Source organism: Orbicella faveolata, unplaced genomic scaffold, assembly GCF_042242905.1.
Source record: "Orbicella faveolata isolate gen_17 unplaced genomic scaffold, um_ofav_v1 contig_14, whole genome shotgun sequence".
Classification (NCBI taxonomy): domain Eukaryota; kingdom Metazoa; phylum Cnidaria; class Anthozoa; order Scleractinia; family Merulinidae; genus Orbicella; species Orbicella faveolata.
Genome location: NW_028301541.1, coordinates 9,801,983 through 9,825,889, shown reverse-complemented (window position 1 = coordinate 9,825,889; position 23,907 = coordinate 9,801,983). Strand labels below are relative to the sequence as shown.

General features: G+C 38.5%; 1 protein-coding gene across 1 annotated transcript in view; it reads right to left on the bottom strand.

The window, feature by feature from the left end:
* LOC110046859 (ubiquitin carboxyl-terminal hydrolase 24-like) overlaps nt 1-23,907 on the bottom strand; it is a 52,886-nt gene that overhangs the window by 25,254 nt on the left and 3,725 nt on the right. The window contains exons 4-34 of the mRNA XM_089286531.1: nt 23,629-23,772; nt 23,007-23,042; nt 22,613-22,681; nt 22,412-22,477; nt 21,437-21,511; nt 20,947-21,105; nt 18,893-19,007; nt 18,291-18,394; nt 17,726-17,833; nt 16,786-16,881; nt 16,064-16,309; nt 14,487-14,768; nt 13,948-14,059; nt 13,520-13,737; nt 13,348-13,401; nt 12,980-13,089; nt 11,470-11,536; nt 11,099-11,209; nt 9,818-9,916; nt 9,211-9,330; nt 8,164-8,190; nt 7,498-7,542; nt 6,490-6,575; nt 5,337-5,421; nt 4,900-5,022; nt 4,243-4,337; nt 3,725-3,820; nt 2,958-3,180; nt 2,155-2,379; nt 1,164-1,233; nt 678-748 (exon numbers count right to left, since the gene is read on the bottom strand). Of these exons, the coding sequence (XP_089142657.1) occupies nt 678-748; nt 1,164-1,233; nt 2,155-2,379; nt 2,958-3,180; nt 3,725-3,820; nt 4,243-4,337; nt 4,900-5,022; nt 5,337-5,421; nt 6,490-6,575; nt 7,498-7,542; nt 8,164-8,190; nt 9,211-9,330; nt 9,818-9,916; nt 11,099-11,209; nt 11,470-11,536; nt 12,980-13,089; nt 13,348-13,401; nt 13,520-13,737; nt 13,948-14,059; nt 14,487-14,768; nt 16,064-16,309; nt 16,786-16,881; nt 17,726-17,833; nt 18,291-18,394; nt 18,893-19,007; nt 20,947-21,105; nt 21,437-21,511; nt 22,412-22,477; nt 22,613-22,681; nt 23,007-23,042; nt 23,629-23,772 (3,537 nt within the window). The remainder of the gene's footprint in view (nt 1-677; nt 749-1,163; nt 1,234-2,154; nt 2,380-2,957; nt 3,181-3,724; nt 3,821-4,242; nt 4,338-4,899; nt 5,023-5,336; nt 5,422-6,489; nt 6,576-7,497; nt 7,543-8,163; nt 8,191-9,210; nt 9,331-9,817; nt 9,917-11,098; nt 11,210-11,469; nt 11,537-12,979; nt 13,090-13,347; nt 13,402-13,519; nt 13,738-13,947; nt 14,060-14,486; nt 14,769-16,063; nt 16,310-16,785; nt 16,882-17,725; nt 17,834-18,290; nt 18,395-18,892; nt 19,008-20,946; nt 21,106-21,436; nt 21,512-22,411; nt 22,478-22,612; nt 22,682-23,006; nt 23,043-23,628; nt 23,773-23,907) is intronic.

Here is a 23,907-nt window from a genome sequence, read left to right as displayed (position 1 = left end):
GTAACGAGTGGACCAAAACGTAGTACCAAGATTATTTACATCGTATTGCAAACTTCTGTACGACCCTTTTAAATATCTGCTCAAAAAAATCATTTCTAGCAACACCAGACGTCGAAAACGAATGTTTAACTTCGTATGAAACACTTGAAAGTACTGGTGAAATGAAACTGATGATGAAATTTTGCCTGTGTTTGCACAAGGTCTGTGAACTTTGAAAATCATTTTCTCTCGTTCCCATGGGAAATTGTTTTCGGTGTTATTTCAGGCAATTATTTATGTATTTACATTTAAGAAAATGTACAAATGACTGTAAAATACTTAAAATTATTCTGGTACCAGATTTTTGTCCATTAAAACCTGAAATTGCTCGATTTTCTATCGGATTTCGTCTTAATTTTCCTACAAATAAATAAACCACACAAGGTCTCTCTCCGCCAAGCTGTTTAAGTCAAAATAATTTTGTTGTCACTGACAAATCTTGCTTACAGTCTGTTTAAAATAATTCACTTATATTGAACAATTAGTTTTAGTTGGAAACTGAACACTGGAATTTGAAGGGCATATGTTGCCCAGTTTACACTCAATCAAAAGTCATGTTTAGACAAATACACGCGGGAATACAGCTAGAGGTGATATTTTGTAACATATCAGATTCACTGACACAAAACATGTATTACCTGAGAATTGACAGATCCTATAAGAATTTCCACAATGAAGTCATTTACGTTTGGAAGGTAATAAAATACTCCTACAAAACCAAGTAACAAATTGCGTCAGATAATTTTACAATTGAAATACTCAGAAGTACTCCTACAAGATAAATACTGTGAGAATGTGAATAAAATGACGGACCCAAGGGTGAGGTCACCCCTCCTATAGAAAAAAAACAAAACAAAAAACACAGGCTTTGGGTTTTACTCTAGGCTGCAACGTATCTGTAAACACAAAGTGATAACTTTTAGAAGTAAGATGTTTAAAAAGCTACATGTTTGTTTTAAGCATCGATTAGCTTAGATTCTTTCTCTCAGTTTGGAGATCAGGCCAGAAAAACATAGATTAACAGTTTTAGATTATTACTTTTATGTTTATCCCCCCCGTGCTTAAAAGTGTGAGCCGTTTTGTACACAAGCGAGTGCCATTTATTGCACAGAATGTTATCTCACCCATAAGTTGCGTTCTGAGTTGCAAACAAAGAACAAGGAGCTGAAGGGCCTCACCGACTATTACAACATCCTGCAAATGAAAGCAGCAGTAAAACACATCAGCAGGAAAATCGAATCGCTGATAATTAAACTGAGGGAGATGGAGCAACTCCTCAGAACGCTGGAAGGTTTTTTTCACAAACACATTTTGACTTCTACATGCTCACTGAACGTACTATAGTACAATACATTTACATCTATCATGCCTCACTAAAACAAACACGTTTTTGGTACCAAAACACATATCCGTTATATAAGAGTTGTACTGCAGTACAAAACGTGCAAACAAGAATGTACAGCTACAAAACGTTCACCTGCAGCCTTGATACACACGTAACAGAAACTTGTTACTTTTTGGGTGAATTGGATCAACTCGACAGGCAAGTTCACCCGTAACACCATGGGTCCATCAAGCATGCTCAGCTGTGACAGGTGCTACGGGTTACGGTTCTTATTGGCAGCCCTCCATAAAATGGACAACCGTCCAATGGGGCATTTTACATCCAACATTAACAAGTTACACTGAAACAAATATTGCAAGCGACCAGAAGCTGGATCAGACTCACAACAGGCAGGTGACAAACGAGTTAGCTATTTTACAACACCAACCGAGGCCTTGGACTTAAACTGACTTCTGAGAACACCAGACTGTTATTGGAGAGGAAAACACTGTGCCTGGAACTTCCTAACCAGAGTCCACAACTCCAACTACTCGGAACCACATGCTCCACTGTTCACACTACAAACCAGTGGCAGATCTAGGGGAGGGGCCCGGGGGGGCCGAGGGGCCTGCCCCCCCCTCCCCCCACTATTTTGGGTAAGCAAGAAGAAATCACAGATGGAAGAACAGCCGACAGGGCAAGCAAAACAACCCCCCCCCCCCGCCCCCATCCCCCTCCTTAGCTCAAGGTCTCGATCCGCCACTGCGAACAACAGTTATCTATTTCCATACCTTGTTAGTAACTTCAGAGGGGTTGCCACTGGAGACACTCGATCTAAAGGACTTAACAGACTCTGTGTCACTCCCTGCTCCCCCATGACTGCTTCCTTCATCATCGGAGCTTTGACTAGACAGTCTCTGTCTGCCTCCAGCCAGGTTGATTCTTCCAGCAGCTGCCGCCCAGGCTACACGCATAAAACAAGCAATAGTCTCTGCAAAGTCATCTCGGCCCATTGTCTGAAGACGCAAATAAGGTTAGTTAAAATTCTGCTACCCTACAAGACAGAAGTTTCCTTGTCCTCATTCACACACCCATTGGACGTTCTACTGGGCATGCCCAAAAAGTTCCATTGGAACAAACCAATTGAAACAACAACAACAACAACAACAACAACATCCTTCATTTGCACGATGTGGGTAAAAATGAAGGCTTGCTTACAAGTGGGGTCGTGTTTTCAACTAAGACAAACTACATGTAATTCTACCATACCGCAGAAAAGAGGACCGACGTAATCAATTAATTTCATTCTCATTACTTTTGCAAAGCCCATCCAATTTTGATATTTTAAATTATGTACTTTCACAACCATGAATCAAGATATAAAACAAGTCTACTGAACAGCAGTACTAACAATAAATCGCTTTCCAGCAGATAAGTGTCAAAGTCAAACTATGCCATCCACTAGATAGCGATTTATCTAATGGATATGGCGTTATCCAGCCTTTGACCAGGGCAGAATAACAAAAAGTCCAAAATGAGAATTGAAATGAAGGCTTGTTAATTAAACCTTCCTACATGTAGCTAAATCATTTACCTCAATAGCAACCCTTACAGAAGGATGTACATCATCAATCATACTGCTAGAGCGTGCTCTCTTCGCCTCAATTGCCGAGTTGTTAAGGGAGTCGTTTAAGTCGGTTTCCATGGTACCTGTTGCCATGGCAACCGGTGATGCTGCAATAGTCGCATGTTCTCTGTGTGGTGGCGAAGGTGGGGCTGTAAAGGAATTTTCTGAGGATTGTCCACACAACAAGAACCTTGAAACCGAAGGAGAACAGAACACTTCTTAGAACTAATGAATATACTGAGCACAAATCTATTGTCTGCATATACATGGAAGTAAAGAATGGAGAAAACATAAATTACGTGAAAATAGAAAAGCACTGCAATGCCAAAAGGTGAATAATGATTCTTCGAAACTATTCAAATATCGCTAGCATTAATCATCTCGCAAGGTTTCATAGCAGAGCTCCGGCAGCCTGAAGGGCCTTCAAGCAGAGCACCATAACTACAGGAACATAACCACATGCATGCATAGAAATAGAAAACCATGCAACTCTTTTTTTTATGGTCAACATGGCTAGCGGCATGGATCATGGGTGTGTGCGCTCTGTGACGACGAAAAACATACTCCAGCTAATAGGTTGCCGAGACATGCAGCCATGGTTTACAATGTAAATATCCATGCTATGGTCAATTGACACTAGAATTGGTGTTAAAACAGCTTTGAAAAATTTTAAACAAAATTTACACCACAACATACATGACAGAGTGAGTTCATGGCTCCAAAAGAATACAAACCTTGCTAGTTGTAAGCAAATTGCATAGCAGCCTCTGCGAATCTCAGTGTCTACATCCTGAGGAAACATGTCTTTTTGAAGGATATTCACTACAACACTGTTGACAAGAAAAAAAGCATCACTGTTTTATATGGCTGAACAAAACGGATGCAAGTTATCTATCATGCTAATAATAAAATAAAATTAATAATAAATAACTTTATCTCAGTGTCAAATGTATTTAGCACTGTCGTGCTAATTGGGGACAAGGTAACCAAATAAACAAATATTTCAAATAAAACATAAACTATTAAGAATCCCAACAGGTGGGAGGCTAACCAGTTGGCTATTTACACAACGCGGTCGAGGAGTTGAACTCGGGGCTACCGAGAACAAATCCAGAGAGCGCTAGGGTGGAGGATTTGAACCAGGGAGCTCCAGATTTCAAATCCAGCGCCCTAAACCACTCGGCCACGTTGCCTCCACACTTTTACAACCACCTTTTGATAACACCCAAGTAGTTCACGGAAGAATGAATACCTTAGTCCTCCACTCGCTAAAAAGTTCTCCTTAAACATCCTAGCATTGGCTCCTCCATCTCTGTGATGTGTTGGCATCAACTTACTACTTAGAACCTGAAACACATTAATACATGACCACTGTAAAGATCAGTACAGTTAAAGAACAGCTTTTTTTTACAATACTTCAACGTTAATATTCCTAGGCTCATTCAAGTAACTACCTTAAACCAGTATATATCGACAATTGTAACATCCCCTGATGCCTGTCATATCACACATTATAATATAGATAGGACCCTGCGCACGCTCTGATTGGTCAAAAACCCATGTTTTATAAGAGTATCAACATAGAAAAAGCGTGTTTTATTGTTTTGCGCATGTAAAATCTATATTATAAAGCAAATGAAGAAGCCTAAGCCGTGTATTGCATTATGATAAACCACTCCGAACATTTGAGAACACTTGAGAAATGTAGAAAACACTCGCCTGTGGCTTGTGTTTTCTACATTTCCCTCGTGTTCTCAAATGCCCGTTGTGTTTCACCACAGTGTAATACACGGTTTAGGTTTCTTTGTTTGTCAAATAAACTTTTGAGATAAACCAAAACTCTAATAAAATGTGCTGTTTACAGCAAAAAAGAAAACAAAACCAAAAACAAACAAAACCAAAACAGTACCTCAAGGTTGTAGAGGATTCGGAATGGTGACATGCCCGGTGCAATACACTTGAACATGTTCTGTAGATTAACTGCTGACTGCATTCTGTCATCAGTACCGCCAGGGGAACAGCTTATGGTGTACTGTCAATTGGATGGTGATCAATTCTTAAGTTCTTTATAGTGTATTAATACAAATTACAAAAATTCATCATTAAAAGTCATCATCATCATTATTATTATTATTGTTATTATTATTACTATTACTATTATTATTATTATTATTATTATTATTATTATTATTATTATTATTACTATTATTATTATTATGAACATTCTCAAAATTATTCAGTCTAAATTTGCTTTTTGACAAGAGCGGGTTTTCCAGGTATACCTCCCCCTTCCTCTCCCAAGACTGTGCAGGGAGCCTAGGGGGCATCTGCATAGCAAGCTATTACCTGTTGTCCTATAGAGTCCAGAGCTTCTTGCACATCTGGATCAGTGGGTAACAACATAAGCAATCTCTGCACACGTACAGTTATGCTGCAAAGGATAACAATGAACTGAATGGGCCGTTTTTGTGTTACCTTGTGCCTCTGTTTCAAAACCAGTCTTTGTGCAAAACTTTTCATATGAAAATGACCTTGATTTGAATGAAAATGAACAAATAAGCAGAACACATTTCCATATGAGTGGTTTCTAGTGCTGCAACGATACACCAATGCACCAGTGAATCCTGATGTTTTGTGTCTCGATACAAATATCGATATTACTACAAGTTATCGCGATGTTATCATATAATTGTGATTCTTCATGAATTAAAAATTCAACATTCAGAAATAACTGTCTTTTACGAATCCTTACCCAATTCCTTTCAGAGCTATTTATTAAACATTAAAGGGGCCTGGGAAAGGGACAAAAAGTTCCATCTTTGCTTTGTATTGCTTTGCCTGCTTCCAGTCACGTGTTTTTCAAGATGGCAACACAAAAGCATGTGCAGTTCCAAGTAGTTGTCAGCTGACACAGTCTAGTGTGCCAACGTACAAAACACACCTGTCAGTTGTATGTAATGATGTGTTGTGTATTGTATCATGACACTTGTATCGAGATTGAAGACTCATTTTGAAGCAGGGACACAAGGTTTTGACACAGAGGCAAAAGGCAACTCGGAAATGAACTATTCTCCCTGGACGTTACCAGGACATTCCAAGACAAGAATCTGCTGGTATTACTGTAATGTACAATTATGACTCTTGTCAGTTGCTGTTGTTGTTGTTGTTCTACACGCAAAAGCGAGTTTGAGACAATTTGAAAATTTAATTGAACTCAAGGGCAGTACCTTCTATCACTGACAGCAGCATTAGAAAAAAACAAAGTGACTACAATCCTAACACCAATCAGTGTGCACTCGATTTAAAACAACATCACATACTGGCACATGTTGCCTCAGCAAGCCTGCCTCACATATTTGTTAAGTTGCAAGTAAACTTTGTGACTGTAGTTTATTTAATCTTGCTCATTACGTTCTGGTATTTCCTCCGCAGTTAGCTAGATGACGACAAATTTCATCTGCAATAAAGTCTAAGTAAAAAATGTCATCATTACACCAACCTAGGTTCTTCAAGCTCTGCCAATTGATACAACTTGTCAAAAGCTTTACATTCAGTTGCCATGATAACACCAGGCATCATTCGTTCCTACGAAAAAAAAAAAAGAATTAAAACTGCATCACTATGGGCCTATTTAATCAACTGACTTCCTTAACCAACCCCAACATCTACAAGGCAGGGGCGTTGCTAGCCTTTAAGCCATTAAGAACGGGCTTCAAGGAGCTAAGTCATGGTATTCTGAGTTATTTTGGCCACATACAAAATTACCTTTAAATGGTAGGAAACCTGAAAATAACAGTTTAATAAGATAGAAAAACACCAAAGACATAATGATAAACCATAAAGGAACAAGGATGGCTAAGGATGGAGAAGATTAACACGGATTACAAACGACGAATTTGAAAAATTGAGGCTAAACTTTTCAATATGCGCAAACCGTGACTGAGCTCCTTTAACAAGAATTTCTGTAAATAATTTTTTTAGTAGCCGAAAGGCCATATTTTCTTTTTCTTACTATTCAACAGCGAATCACCACTATATAAACGTTTTATATTGAAAAACAAAATAATGACTTTCAATCTTATACATGAAAAAATGCTGAAAGGTTATCAACAAAGAATAACTTTGAAAAAGTTTTGTGCACAAAAATTTAGTCGACTGTTGTTATTGTTGTTTTTTTTGGATGTTGGCAAAATTTGATATATGACTTATGCTGTACAATTTGGGTTCAAATGGAAAAAAAAAGCTGGCTACACCCCTGAAAGGGCAATGCTGGCACAAAGTCCACTACAACTAACTTGAAGAATCAAGGAGTACTGCTTGTGGATCTGCCACCCCAAGACACTTTTACTACCAAGTTAACATGTACATTCTCTGCAAGGTTTGTTTTTGAGGCTCATTGGAGGCAATTGTTCACAAGGATGAGGCACTGTGAGAGTAAAACATCATGGCCTGGATTCATGACCATAACGTGACATTTTGAAGAAAAATAACACACATACTGTCTCACCTGTTCCAGGGCATAGGTTTGACGATTTGATCCACTTGCACTGGACTACAAAGTAACAAATGAAGAAACTAAGCTGATCATTTGAAAAAGAATCACAGTGATTTCAACAAGGTGTCGTGGTTTAGAAGTAATATATCAAACACGACAGACAGTGTTTCATCGGGATATCCAAACACTGAGAAGAGAGTTGAAAATACAATGTGCAGCGGAGTATTTCTGACGACATTCGAGGTGTTTGGATAGCCGATGTAACACTGTCTCAAGTGTTTGATATATCTTCTTAATCGAAACAAAAACTAAGGAGTAAACAGAGGAGTAAAATCGTCAAAATCTATGCTAATTAAGACCAGGTATCCAAACCTCCTTCACGGTTGTGATTTTCTTTGTTCTAACTTGATGAATTATTAGTGAATTTGAGAAGACAAAAATAAAGCCTGGAATAAATTATTAATATTGTTGGTACATCAATAGCAAGTTATGCTGCAATGTGACATGGCACGAGCTGAAAAATACATGATTTTATGATCAAATTTACGATGTTTTAACATTGTTAATTGAGAGAAACCACCTGGACGGTAAGTAAGCTCTCATAATTTTAACCTGAAAATTTGTTTTCCGAGTGTTTGCTAGAGTATGTGAGTTTGAAATATCCAAATTACATCATACCTCATCAATTCTCATGGACTCTTGAATCTGTAAAATAGGAAAAACAGTTCACAACTTGGATACACACATTAAAAGTAGTCTGGATAATCTAGAGTAGATATTCAAACAAATTATTATGAAAATCACAGAGTAGCAATTACACTTTTCATGATTACCTTTCTAATTTGAATAACAACTGTTACAATCCCCTGGATGCGAGGCACTTTTGTGCAATTTGTATTTTTAAATTACTTGGATGCAAAGAAAACCCACTAAGTATGATGTCCTAGCCTGAACATCATTAACAATTTAACCACCAAAATTTCACCTCTTACAGTACTTCAGACTGTAAGTTTTTTTTCCTCAGAAATCTCCTAAGAGACTTCGCTCATCCATCGAACCATGAAAGACAGAATCCCCATGCCTGACTCCAAAATCGACTAGCTGGGTTCAGACATGACTTTCTTTGCACACCGTTTCATCTAATGTAATTGTCTGGGAAATCCTAAAAGGAACTGCTGTAGGAAACTAATGTTTATGCAACCTATGCGGAAATCACCATCAGAATAAACCATTTACTGTTGTACTGTATAATACTGCTTGTGAATGCACTGTGACCAAACAAAACTGAACTGTAAGAATTTTTACATCAAAGTGAAAATCAAGGGCTTTGTTTGTGGTATAATTAACAAATTATCGAATGTGGTTTAGCATTGTCTGTACTCTTATCGACAACGATATGCATCATCACAGTGGTCAAAATGTTGTGGACTCACGAGGTGCAGCCAAGTGAGTCCACAAAACTTCGAGAGGGCTGTTCCCAAACCAGATCATATCTGATTCTTTGGCTTTGGGAGATGGTCGTTGGACAAAGGCTGGCTGTTGCGGTTTGAAAAAGGCATTGTGTGATACATTGACACGAGCAGCATTGTCTGAACTCTTATCGACAACAGCATATTAGCCATTCAGATTGCGAGATTAGTAGCAATTCTGGTACAACAAGTTTACTACATCTTGTATATTAGCAACTGCAGTCTTGAAGCACCCAGTCATTTACAATAAATCTACCTCTGCCTCTTCCTTAGTAGGCACAGTAGTGACTCCAGAGACAGACACTTTAGCAAACAGCAGTTGCTCATCTTCAAAGTCTAACTGGTAGAGAAGCTTCTGATCCTTGCATGGCAAAAGCTGCAATTCAAATATACATGTAATTCATACAGATGGGGATACTTAATTTAGAAAAGTTGTTCAGGTAGATGACATACAGAGGTCTTCGAAACAAATGCTCCTGTTACAGGACTTCCAACCAGATTATAAAGGGCCTCTATAAACTAAAAGTTCAAGTGAAGTCAGAAGTGGGAAGACGTCAAAATTTTATTACCTAAAAGTAACTACAGACTTGTACTGTATTAATGATGCTAAATATCACTAAACTTGGGATTCTAAATCTACATGATTGTGTCAACTACAAAATTATTTATTAACATAAAAATTATCAACAACACACCACCAAAAGCATACAGCTGGTTCATAGAGGCAGAAAGACATTGATAAGAGATTTGAAGTACATGCAAGAAATCTTGAACTCCTGATTTCTCCAAACAATTTCTGTTTCCCTGGAGTGGAGGTTGGAGGTTAATTGTTTCACTTATAGTCTGACCAGTTAGATACCTACCAGTTTTTCACTGGTTGATATCTGGATCTGTTCCGGATTGGTGTTCAGTCGGTTTGCTATCCTATGACGAAGAGACTTCAGACTTTCATTGGAATGACACTGAAACACAAAAACAAGCTAACTAAGTTTGTATATACAGTAGGCTGGTATAATGAATATTAGAAAACAGCCCTAAGAAAATATGCGCGCTGATTGGTAAAAAATCGTGTTTCTATAACTCGATAGAAACACAGAACTAGCATGAGCCGTTGGTGTAATGATGGTGCAAGCAAAGGGAATTTACATTTTAATGATCAAAGTAAACAAGTTGTTTCCCTTTTTTTCATTTGCGGTGTTTTCTAAAGGAAATAGAAAACATGTTCTCCATGTTTCTATCGAGTTATACAAACACTCGTGAAAGTTTGGGAGAACTCGAAAAAGCTGTGGAAACACTCGCCCACAGCTTGTGTTCCCACAGCACTTCTTGTTCTCCCAAACTTCCACTCGTGTTTCAATAACTACATAGAAACACGGTACACGTTTCCTATTTCTTAAATGTTCCTCTCTCATTTTGTTTCCTTCTAGAATGTCAATCAATCAGCTGAGGTCCATCAAGATCAATCCCGCCAGCTCATCGCACAACTAGTAAAAACACTAACGGTACTGTTATGGTTGGCAAGGTTTCATGTGTTATAATTTACATGCTACATGTAGGCAAGGTTTCATTTGTCCCAACAAAAGTTGCACAGACTGAACACAAAATGAAACATCTCAAAATAATTCTGTAGAAAACTGTATAAAGTCTGCGGTCCACAAACAGCTTATCTTTCTGCAAAACAGTACAACATCTAAGCTTTCAGGATTACAAGTCTTTCAACTAGTTAAGTTGCGTAGTCATTACCTATTAAGGTGGCTCAAAATAGTTTCCAGCAGTTAGATTTTGACGGGCCATTATAATCATGATTTCAAAAAACTGCCCAATCACTGGTGAACTTGTTGTTATCATTTTTGTGACACAATAGGTTACCATAGCAACAGCATGACCTGCTACAAACACACTTAATTACAGCTTTAGGGGCTTATAATTCAAAAATGGCACTGGGAAATTTTTTTATATTAGCAAATTTTGATCAGCATGATAAGACACAACTTATAACTTTATGGTAAAAAATTCTGTTCATTAGGTTCAGAGCCACCATTTAAGAGTGATTACAATGACCCATCAAAATCTAAGTGCTGGAAACTGTTTTGAGCCACCTTAAGTAGCAAGAAGTCTTGTAAAAAGAAAAATAATGTATAAACCTGAAGAGTGATCTCTTGTTTGGGTAAATCACAAGATACATTGATGGTGATTGGGTATCCACGAAATGATGCTCCATGTGGTAAAAGGGTGCGAGGACCAGCATGAAGATCCTGTGAAAAAATGTATGAAATACTATATTAAAAATAATTATCTAAGTCCAAAAAAGTACATTGACGTCTGCATTTATTTTTAAAGTATGCCATGTACCCAGACCTTACAGTGTGCTTTGTCATTTTGGTTAAGAAGGAAGCCAAACTTTCTAAGACCATACTGTACATAACACAGGTCTTCAAAAAATGATCTGATCCAGATACATGGAAATGAACAAAAGGATGATTTACAGTTTCAATGTCTTTAATAATAAACTCACCTCAACAGTTGTGATGTAATGTTCCACTAGCACCAGGAGTCTTTCAATACTTTGCATGTAATTTGCCCTGAATAAGAGTTCATGTCTTATTACAAAAACATTGTTTAAAAAACTATGGAAGGTACACAAAACTGGCCAGCACTGGCCGCTACTGACAAACCATTTTGCCAGCACTGAAAGGCCATCTGTCTGGCAATGATGAGTTAAATGACAAGCTCATCATCATTTCTAAGTTCATCTCTGGGCAGCACTTATGAGCTGTCTGGCTAGGCTAGCACTAACATGATGAGCCATTTTGGTCAGCACTGATACATTTTGTAAGCCACCTCACCAGCACTAATGAGCCACCTGTCTTGCATTAATGAGCCATTTGGCCAGTACTCATGAACCATTTGGCCAGTGCTAATGAGCCATCTGTCTAACATTAATGAGCCATCTGCCCAGCACTGATCAGCCATTTGGCCATGAGCCATCTGTCATTGACAAGCTATCTGTCTAGCACTGATGAGTGAACTTACCAGTACACCTGAGAAATCTGACTAGCACTGATCAATCAGCCATGTGGCCAGTCATGAAAAGCCATATGGCCAACACTAAAGAGCCAGGCACCTGGCCAGCACTAATGAACTACATGTATCTGGGCTAAACTCAATACTGCCCTATACTCGTTTGATAAGCCAACTAACTGGTACTGATGAGTAATCTGACCATTACTAATGAGCCACATCTGACTATACTGCTGTAGGTACAACTGAAACATCTCATCAGTACTGATAAGCTAACTCGCCAGAACCAAAGAATGATCTGATGGCCAACACTCAATGACCCACCTGCCCTGATGAGCTAACTGACAAGTACTACTGAGCCACCTGAGTAGCACAGATGACTAGACCAGCACTCATCTGGCCGACTCTAATCTGGCTGGAACCAGTAACTCATGGAAGCCTACTCTACCAGCCAGCACCAATGAGCTATCTGGCACTTATGAATCACCTGACTAGTATCAATAGGCCATGCAACTTGCACTGAGTCATCTAAGTCATCTAATTAAAAACAGAGGCATCTGACAAGCCGTGTGGCCAGTGCTGATAAGTCATCTGGCCAGCACTAATATGCCATCTGACTGGCACTGATGAGCCGCCTGGCAGAACTGAATACCCATCCGAGCAGCACTTATGTGATATCTGCCTAGCATGAATGAGCCATGTGGCCAGCACTGACGAGTCATTGGCCAACATTGACGAGTCATCTAACCACCAAAGATGAGCCATGATCCTGGCTAGCCAACATTGATAAATTATCTGGCTAGCATTGGTGAGCCATTTGACCAGCAGCGATGAGCTACATTGTATTTTTATTGGACTAGCACTTATGGACCACCCGGTTGCTCTAGATCTGATCCCTCTGATCACAAAAGACATTAGCCCTGACTGCCAATCAGTATCATAGATGCTCACATAAGCCTCTTGTTGTCTGAAACTTATTTTCCTTAGTTACTAAAATGCTATACCTTGGCACAGGAGAGAGAGGCACATCTGGTGTTATTGGAGCTGTAGCTGCAGTGGTTGCAATGCAAGCTGCATGAGTCAGCGATGTGTGTCCAAGGCCAGACATCATTGTCTGTTAAATTTAAGTACAGCACAAAAACTTTAGTTTGTCAAAAATTTATGAAATTTACAAAAAATGTATCTCAGGTGCATGTATAAGACAGTAATAAAGAATGATACAGAGGTAGAACAGCTCTGGTCTCCTGGAAAGATCAGGTAACCCAAACATTTTGGTTCCTGAGTTTTCAAAGAGTGCTGGCACAAGAAAAGAAGATAAAAAGATAACTAGTCCAAGTAAAACTAAAGGAACTGTCAAAGGGAAATGACTTACTTCAAGACGTTTGTAACACTCCAAAATAAATTTCTTGTGACTGTTAACAGGGTCCTGAAAATAGAATATATACATTACACTTACTTATGAGATTTCCTGGCACAGCCCTGTTAAGGCAGGCAGGTATGAAACATCTTTTTTAAAGTTAGCCACAGGCTTAGCTCACATTTACCTTCTTCAACTTTGAAGACAGCCAGGTGTAACTAAGTTCCATGAGTTGTTTGACAGCCAACATGGCTATTTCCTCCGATGGTATTTCAAGCACTACTCTCCACAGGTAATCAAGACCTACAAGGTCCATCTTCTCAACTGTGTAGGTGTTCCCTGTCTTTTTCAAACGATGGTCATTCTGGTTAACATTCTCCAGAAATGCTCTGAAGCAAGCAAAGCCTACACAAGAAATAAGGCCCACAGCTTAGAAAGGTCTGTATAAAAGAGATAATGTGACCATGGAAAATGGAATGGTCAACATTAGAAGGGAGAGGGGGGGGGGGGGGGGGGAGGGAAACGATCACAATACAATCCAAAATTGTATGTGAAAATCAAAATGATCTCATCTCCTCTTTAAGTTCTATTATTTGATCAATCCATTCTTCATACCTCTCATGGTCAGCCTACTGGGATCCAGCTTAAGAACTTTCCCCGTGAACATTTGAGATTGCGTGTCTGCCTCTAGGTCACACTGTCCTTTGTAGAACCAATCAAAGCACGTCTACAGAAACAAAATGAAAAGTAGAGTCGATAACTTACTATTATTCACTAAAATTATACCTTCACAGCCTTAAAGCAATTAAAACCTCATAGCCTAGTGCATTCTCAGGATAGCAATTACATGTAACTTCTGTCAGCTTCCACAATGAAACGAAAAGGTGTACTGCCCTCTCCAGATACAAATTGGTGGAAAGACAAATGAATGTACAAGTAGAGTGATTTTTTTTGTCTAAGAGCACAACACAAGGGCAAACAAAATAGTTGAAATCTTTGAACCTCAGCAACTTTGACCTGACCTTTGGATCTGGAGCCTAACAAACTGCTCATCAGGTCAACAAGCTTCCACATCACTTCACAAGACCTGCAGTTAAAATTCATATGGTGTAACCAATTACAGGTACATGTAGCATATAGGTGTACCAGCTTACCTCACGATCAAATTCACAAGCATCAGGATTAGCTACCAGACAGTCCCAGATATCTCTAGCCCGGTGCCAGGGAAGATAAAGGACGCCCTCTTGCAAGACAAAAGCCAGGAATCGAAGGTGGGTGTTAACAAACTTCTTGTGCGTGTACCGTCCATCTACAAGGGTATCCTCATCCAGTCCACTGGGGGCAGCAGCTGCGACAGCCTGCTGGTGACAGTTCACAAGGCTGCTGACAGTCAGCTTAATGATGTCATGATTTTTATGCAGCTCTGGGAGGATACCCTGTCAAAGAAGTCAGATTAAAGAAGTTTCCCTGTCAAAGAAGTTATTAGTCAGATGAAATAGCCTCATCAATAGAGCATTAATTATTTCTGAATTGTCTTTTACCTCTAGTGCAAAAAAATTTCTTGAAAGCCCTGATACATGTATGTGTGGCTGTTTCCACAATGAGTGAGGTAACCTGCCACTTAATTTCATATATTAAGGTGGCTGAACACAGTTTTGATACCTGTGTTTCATTCACCTTTTTCTCCAAAACCCTTGATCCCTCGGTTGCCAAAAATGGCAGCAAGTGAACAACACAAATGTTGGTTTTTTGATGGTTAAGTTGACGTATGTGTCGTTGCCATGACAACATGAACAAATATAAAGAGGCCTTTAAAATTGGTTTTGTTTATTTGTGGAAAATCTATTCATTAGATTTTCTTTATAATTTGCATGCAACAAGCTTGTAACGATTCTCACAAGTTAACACCATTTTGCTAATAATTTAACAGAGAGGTCTTTAATTATTCCTTGTTGAAGGTTCACTGGAATATCTAGAATTTCCTTTGTTGAAGTTCAATTATTTTCAATACTCCAGTTACTTATTTCCTAAAGTATTCTTGTGCCAAATTTCGTGAAATTCTGATGAGCGGTTCTCAAGAAATAGGCGTATTTCCGAGTGCAATTTTTCATTTAATCGCAATTTTTTTACTTACTACGCATGCGCTGCATTTAACTGGGTTCTTTCGGCAATAAAGAAAAAGCTGAGAATTGCTGGGTTCTTTGCATCGTTACCTTTTCTAACATATCTTTGCGATAAAAGACTAAAGCCATCAATACACTGCGTTCAATTATAGAGAAAAATAGCACAGACAGTGCGAGTGTTGAGTAAATTAAATGATCGCACTATTGACGGCATGTTTCTTTTTTGCAATACTTGTGCGTGCGCTGAATTGCATCAGCAAAAGCGCGTGGAAAAACTATGTTCGGCCACCTTAAGTACTCCCCTTTTCGTTTTAAGCCAAGGTGCAAAAAAAAAATGCAACAATGGTGTTCAGGGGACAAAGCTTACATGTAGCTTACAATGTACAATGTAGTTTTGGGTTGAAAACAGAATTGTTTTCAAGAGATAAACCATTAAAGATGCAGAAATGAAATTATAGTTTGCTTGAGTTCACAAAATTAAATTGGCAAGCATAATAAACGTCATTTCTACTGACAAGACAAATCAAATGCCATGTACCATTTACACATTATAGGCATGCCATACAGAGGGAGACATTACGAATTTAAACAAACTTGACATGCCAAACCTTGTCATGCTTGTTGAATTGTTGTTTCACCATTCCTTTTGTGATCAGTAGAAGTTGGCGGATAGCTGGCACAATCAAAATGCCTTTCCTGATGTCCTCCATGCATTTAACAGCATAGTTCTTCTTGATCTGCTCCTTAACAGCATACGAGTCACTCAGGATGTCATTGTGAGATCTGAGGGCTTGATCTACCATCTCTGTTGTCAGTGATGGCAAGTGAGACAAACTCCACAGAAGATCAAGCACCTGAAAAAATAGAAGAAAGCACCCTTCAGGCTCCACTTTGGACTGAGTGGTTCAGGTCTGAGTCCTCGCCAGGGACATTGCGTTGTGCACAATACTCAAAAAGTGCCTCTCTCCACCCAGGTGTATATTTTAAATGGGTACTGGTAAATTTAGTGCTGGGGGTAACCCTGTGATGGACTAGCATCCCATCCAGCTACAGGGGGTATTAGCAATTCTCCTAGTAGCTTCATACTACAGAAACTCGGATAAGCTCCAGCGTGATGGGCCATCTGGCTTGTATGCAGACTTTACCTACCCCTCCGGTAAGTCTGGAAATGCATATATTTTGTAATACATTGACTGAGAACACAAAACAGACCCCACCAACTGCAAGGCCATCATGCCTCTTAAATTTCAACTAGCCATTTTAAAATGCTGAGTCGTGCACACATGTACATGCCTATGTAGATATTACATTGATTTATTTTGCAACGTACCTTAGTTGTGATTTTTCCTACTCGAGCTTCTTTCCCAATTCTTCCTATTAGTACAAGCAGCTTCTCCTTCATGCGGTCACTCTCTGATCCCCAGCTCTTAAACAAAACAATCACAAGATTACATTTCTCTCAGTAAATCGAAACCAGTGATGTAACTAGTTGGTAAAACATTGCACAGTTTGCCTGGCTCTTACAGTTGTACATGGATGCTTAGTGTAGACTGTCTAATTAACAACTCGAATGTGGTTTAGCGTGGTCTGTACTCTTATCGACAACGAGTACATGTCATCACAGTGGTCAAAATGTTGTAGACTCACAAGGTGCAACCGAGTGAGTCCACAACAAATTTTGACCACTGTGATGACACGTACTCGTTTTCAATAAGAGTACAGACCACACTAAACCACATTTGATTTGTTTTTTACCATAATATCAAAGATAACGAAAGAAATCTTTGTCAAGATTTGTTGGCAATTGAAAACACCGACTCGGACTTGAAAGTGCACGTGCTGCACTATGCAAATGAGCTACTTGTATGCGTCAGACTTTCCTTTCAAAAACTCTTGTAAACTCGCTCAACATGCAGAAATAATAAGAAAAAAATGATTGGGAAAGAGTAATGATGTGTACTCGTTGTCGGTCAGAGTACAGACCATGCTAAACCAATTTTGATTTGTTTTTTACCACAATATCACTGTCAAAGAAAATGTTTTTTTCAGAGCACGAGCTGAAAAAGGCATTGCGCAACACACTGATGCCACAGATTGCAAGATTAGCAGCGATTGTGGTAAAATGTACCATCCGAAAGTAACTCAACTTACATGAGTTATGACAATTTAAGTATATTTGTTGTTAATAGCTTTGATAGCATGCGAGAGTACCTGTATGTTTTAATTTAATCGATTTAATCATTAATTTTAATTATTTATAAACATGTTACCTGCTGTATGAGTACAAACAGATGATCAAGCTGGTTGGAGTTGAATCGCACTGCTGCTGTAGCCAGGATATTGTGAATGTTGTCCACTTCTGTTGGGTGTTTTCCAACCTTACAACAAAACAACAACAACAAACTTCATTGTAAGATACTGGTTTCCCACAGACTATTTTTTTTTTCAAGATGTTTCAGCTGGTGCTTGAACCTTAATCAGTTGAAATACCGACGTTAGTACCCGTGATTCAAAAAAACAGCACATCAAATGCATGCTGAGGAAAATTCCGCGCTTCATTGGTTGTTTACTTTCAGGTAAAATTCCTTGATCCAAAATTTTGAGCCATCCATCGTTCCATCCATGACCTTTTTACTATCATGACCATACAAGTATTTCTGACATGTACGGTAACAATTACCTGTGTCAGACTTAACTTCCATCCAATAAAAGTACATTGTACGTTTAAAGCCACCTACATACAGTTTGTACATGTACATGTAAACAACCTGTCTGAATACTTTCCATAACCTTACATATATGCAAATATATTCTGACTAATACTACATGTAATACCTGCATTTTCCATATGGTGGTCAATTCGTCCAGTGAAAGCTTTGTGCCAAGAAACTCTACAAGGACTTTGATGCGATCACAATACTGTGACTGATGAAGATTGCCTAGTGGTACCAAAGAAAACCAAAATGAATTTTTTTTTCAATCACCAGCAATGGACATAATTTGTGTCAAAATAGGTTAAGTATGGAAGAGCAAAAGACAATCACAGGAGGAACTCTGACGTCTATTCCTAGTCTCCTCTGGATGGGTTGCAAGTCTACTGCAGGGTTGTCTCCATCCCCACCCTCAACCCCTTCCAAGGGCATCTTTTACTTCATGGATACCTGGATTAATTTTATACCAGTTCCTGGGTGGAGAAAAACATCAGGAGAAAAACCTGTACTTGCCCAAGACCTCGATTACCCCAGCCAAGGTTTGACCCACACAACTGATCAGGATTATTTCCCTGGTAGCACAGTTCACTACCCTGGTATCACAACAAAATGATAATGATAATGATAATGATAATAATTTTAATAATAATAATAATAATAATAATAATAATGTTATTAACACTACATTATTTCACTGCTAAATAATGGTTATCAACAAAAACTTACTTTCAAATGCAATTGAGAGCACTTTATTCTGTAACAGCCATTCTGTGATAGCATCCTGAGACATGCTTACTTTGGTGTTCTTGGTCTTCTCTGAATCTTCAATCAACTTGCAGACCTAGCATAAATTAAAACAATATTACCATTGGCTATATCAGCATACTTTTAGGCTTGATGAATTGCAATTTTACCATAATTGTAATACAGGCGTGTATCTACACTCCGATTGGTGAGGAACCAAATCAGCTTAGACCATTTGGATCATGTGTACTAAAGGCATCCACAGCCGAGACTCGATCAATACCCTTGGTTAACATCTCACTCGACACTCAATTGACATCTTGATTGATACTTCGTTGACAATAACCCGACACCTAATTGACATCTTGATCCACACTCACTCAACACTCGGTTGATCCACTCATACACGTACTATGTAATTATATCAAACACGAAAGACCGTGTTTGACCACATTTCCAAACATCGAGAAGAGAGTTGAAAATACGACATGCAGCGGAGTATTTTTGACAAACTTTGAGGTGTTTGAGTGTTTGATATATCTTCTCAATCGAAACTAAAACTAGGGAGAAAACGGAGAAATAAAATCGTCAAGATCTATGCTAATTAAGATCAGATATCCAAACACCATCACAGTCATGATTTCCTTTGTTCAAACTTGATGAATTATTAATGAGTTTGAGAAGTATCAATCAACATGGCATGTGTGCAAAAATGAGTCGACTCTTGACCGACTGTCTTCTGAGACATCTTGATCCACACTCACTCAAAACTCAGTCGATCCACTCATATGTATCAATAAACACTTGATGGTGTGTCTGCAAAAGTTAGTCAACTCTTGACTGACTGTCACCTGAGATGAACTGAGATGTCTATCAAGTGTTGACTGAGTATCAATTGAGATGTCAGTTGAGTGTCATTTGAGTGTCAATCAAGACTTGATGACAGATGCCTTTAGCACACATGATCTGACTATTGTGTACAGGCTGGGTCCGAAATTAACGGTCGTCCAGTCGTCAGAGACGACCAGAATTTAACACTGATGACCAAATCGCAGAACATGGTTGCCCATTGGATGACCATAATTCAAGCTCCCAGCCTCTTGAAGATGTGAACAGTTGCTTAAGACCTTAAAATTTATAATCTTGGGTCAAGATTTCTGTATGAGAAATGGAACAGTAAAATAGCCAGTCCATTCATTATGATTCGCACACGAACGTTCGTTTACTCCGCCATCTTGTTTTGCATTTTACCGCTGAGCAGTAATGACCCAAACTCTTAGAAACTCCTGGATATACATGCCATGTGTTTCCCACAAAATGGTGGACTCTGTGGATTCAGTGAAGCGAAACACTTTGTTCCGGTATTTTAACACCTCCGAGGAAACAAAGGGTGATGATGATAGAAAACGAAAAGATGCACCAAAAGATTCGGAAGGCTAAGGAGAAACTGGATCAGAAAGCAAGAAAACCCGAACGGAAGCCTCCAGGCCTCAAAACTCACGGCTTTGAAAATTTCAGCCGCAGTGGAAAGCTGGTCAGCCGTGGCTCCAGTATTCCGAAATTACAAATTCTATGACTTGTTCATACTGTATACACTACAACACTGGAGGGCGAGAAGAGCGTAGTCAAAGTGCATTGGCTTCAAAGGAGGGGTGTACAACATTTCGACTTGAAACACTAAGAAACATGCCTCCTTTTATTGCTTGACGAATAGATTTCATCTTGGACATCTAGATCTGAAAAGATGGTTGTCCAATGGGCAACCTACTTCAAAAGTTAATTTCGGACCCTGACAGGTACAGCTACAAAATCATCTTTTTTTTCCCTTGCCATGCAATGCATAAGGCATCACATCTACAAACTAGCATCTGAAAATCTTAGTTCTTTCATCAACGGCACTACACCACACTCAAAAATATTTACACACAATTATGTTTTTGGTCAGCCTACATGTATGCTACGGGTGTACACCATGGAAAAAATGTGGTTGATTTCCATGTTACTGTAAAAGCCCCTGAACCAAACACTGTACATACCTCTTTGAGTGAGTTCATCTTTGCATTAAAATGTGGACTTTTGAGCATTTTCAGGGCAACCTCCAATCTCAGTTCATCAACCCCTGACACCATATTCTGCCAAAGTCTCATGCATAGGAGTTTTAGAGTTGTTAAAAGATCAAATACATCCCCAACTGTCTGTTAAAAAAAAAATCACAGTAAATACATGTTATGGACCAAGCATGAGAGAAGGATGGTTGGATATAGAAGTTCTTTTAGATATAAATTTGTGGGACAAGATGCAGTTGACATCCATATCCACACAAAAAAAGAACAAAGCCAGTTTCCAACTATATACATTTACCTCGACCAAACAAGCTTGTCGGTACAGGTTTTTGACAGTACAGTATGTGTACATGTACATCTGTGGGACCCTTCCCTCTTCATGCCAAATGGCATATATAAGTAAGGCCTCTGCTTAATGAACACTGATAATTGATTTCCATATAACAATACATCAGTCACTTACCTTCTGCTTCATGTCTTCATTAGTAAGTTCTTGGATATATCCCAATGTCTTCTCAAAAACATCACTGAATACTTTCTGAAGAGAAAACCGCAAATGAAGAGTGATTTATACTAGCAAGGGACCGGAGGTAATTGTGTGAGAATTTTATACAGTGATGTTATTGTAATTAGCTTTAGTTTACGAATACTTTTAAAAATTAAACATTTTTATAATTATACAGTGTTTCAGCCAGAAAATTTTACTTGAGGGCCAAATTGGCCCCTGAAGATCTTTTCTAGGGGCCAATTTTTTTAGGAAAGGGGCAAATAAATTGAAATCTACAGAAGGAAAAAATGCATCAGGGTACCAAGGAAAATATACATGTAGCAGCTTATTAGGGTCTATGATAAAAATTAATAGTAAGTGCTTTTTTAAGTGTTTCTACTCTATAAAGTTTCTTTTGAATTAGATACCAGTATCAAGGATCTGTGTATCACAAAAGAACAATCCTTAGGCGTACATGATGTAGTCAATGATCAAGGGTTTGCAATGCATTATAGGGCTTTTTTTCATAACATGGTCAGCCATTTGGAAGTTTTCCGATGTGAGAGAATCAATACAGCAAAGCAAAAGGATGGATTGGCTTCTTTTCTTATGTTGAATGTTTTAGAATGTTGTATGTTTTAGAATGTTGTATGTTTTCAATATGATTTTCAAGAAGGACATTATGTGTGACAAAATAACCATTGTTGATCGTCAACACAGAGAAATGTAGTTGCCATTATGGGGACTAAACCAGAATTTTTGTTTGCCAAGGATGAAATGTTAGTTGCATTGGCGATTCGGATAGCCTACGAGCCTATGATCTTTAGAAAGGGACAAATTGGCCCTTTTTTCATTTTTCTGGGGCCATCTCTGATTCCAACACGGGATTCCTGCAATGGTGCGGTCTGGTGGAAACACTGTTATAGAGTCGCAGCAGTTGAGAAATCTTACCGGCAGGACTTTGGCATTTAGGTAACTGGCACAGATTCCCAAGGGTTTCAAAAGTGCCGCCAGCATCTGAAATCACAAATGACAGATAAATTTTGTTAAAAGAAAAAAGCAACAAAAAGAGAGAAGAAACATTCAGTAACTTGGACAGCTTTCATCAAGTATCATGATGATAGCCATACAACATGCATAAGAAGACCTTACTGGAGCATCCACTTTTTCAGCTGTTTCAATCTGTTTCTTAATTTCTTCAAAACCACCAAGCTCTGCAAACTGCAAATTTATACAGAAGAGATCTTTCAATATTCACCCTATACGTTGCACATCTGTCAATGCATGTAGCTACCAAAACCTGCACTGTAACTTCTCACTGTGACATTAACAATTACTGTAAGGAAACATGTTATAAGAATAAACAAAATTATCAACTATAGAAAATGCCTTTATTGATTAAGTTCACATGAATGTGTTTTTAATTGTTACATTGTACTATTAATCACCAGAATTACAAAATTATTATTTATGCATGACGCAATTATAGCATGAAAGAAAATATGATCATGTAATGCAGAATGTAGTACATGTACAGTGTACCTACCTTGTTGATCAAATTTACAAGCCAACCATATGGATCCTGAAACAGGAGAAGAAAAAATAAACATCCAGATATAATTACTGGTATACAGTCATGAATTTATACGCTCACCTTAATGCAAATTTTCACATTCAAATGCTTCGATTTCTTTGATTCATTTTTTTGTAGATTGGAATCATTTGCACCAATTTTACTGCAAAACTTTAACTGGCTAGTTAAAGTGAGATTTTTGAAAAATTCAAACACAGTCACAGCAGTGGCAAAAGGGTGGGGAAGGGGGGGGGGTGGCAGTCACCTACAGTGTAACAGTCAGCAAGAAAAGTTGGTTCTGAATCAAGCTGTCCAGTTCTGAGTACTGACCAGCTGGAGCCACTGTCTTACATTCTTAGGCAGGAAATGTTTCTTTCAGACAATCTAGAGCTCTCCACTAAGAAGCATTTAAAGAAAAAGTAGCAGCAAACTGTACAGCAACCCAACATAACACTGAGAAGTAACTTGGGATATAACGATTGGCAATGGCGATGGACTAATATCCAAAACTTTTAGCTGGTCTTGCAATATCAGTATTTGGCCCAAGTATGAATTTCTTTTCGTGGGTAAAATTAAAAGAACACTAGCCCAGTACCTTATAGGAAGGACTGGTGTAATAGGCCGAACTTGGTGGACACAAGGCATAGCAATCATCTGCTCCAAACACCCCTTCATAATACTTCTTGTCCCAGTGCTTTGTTCTGTTCTTGAATTGGAACTCAGTGTCAGGATTGAAAGCCTGTAAACAAAACAGTGCAGTACATGTATTAGCAAAACTGTACATGTATAAAAAAAAAAAATTAAATTCTGCTATAAAAGGGACAATACCAGTCCCACATTTTGCACCTTTCAAGTGTGAAATGAATATGTTGTA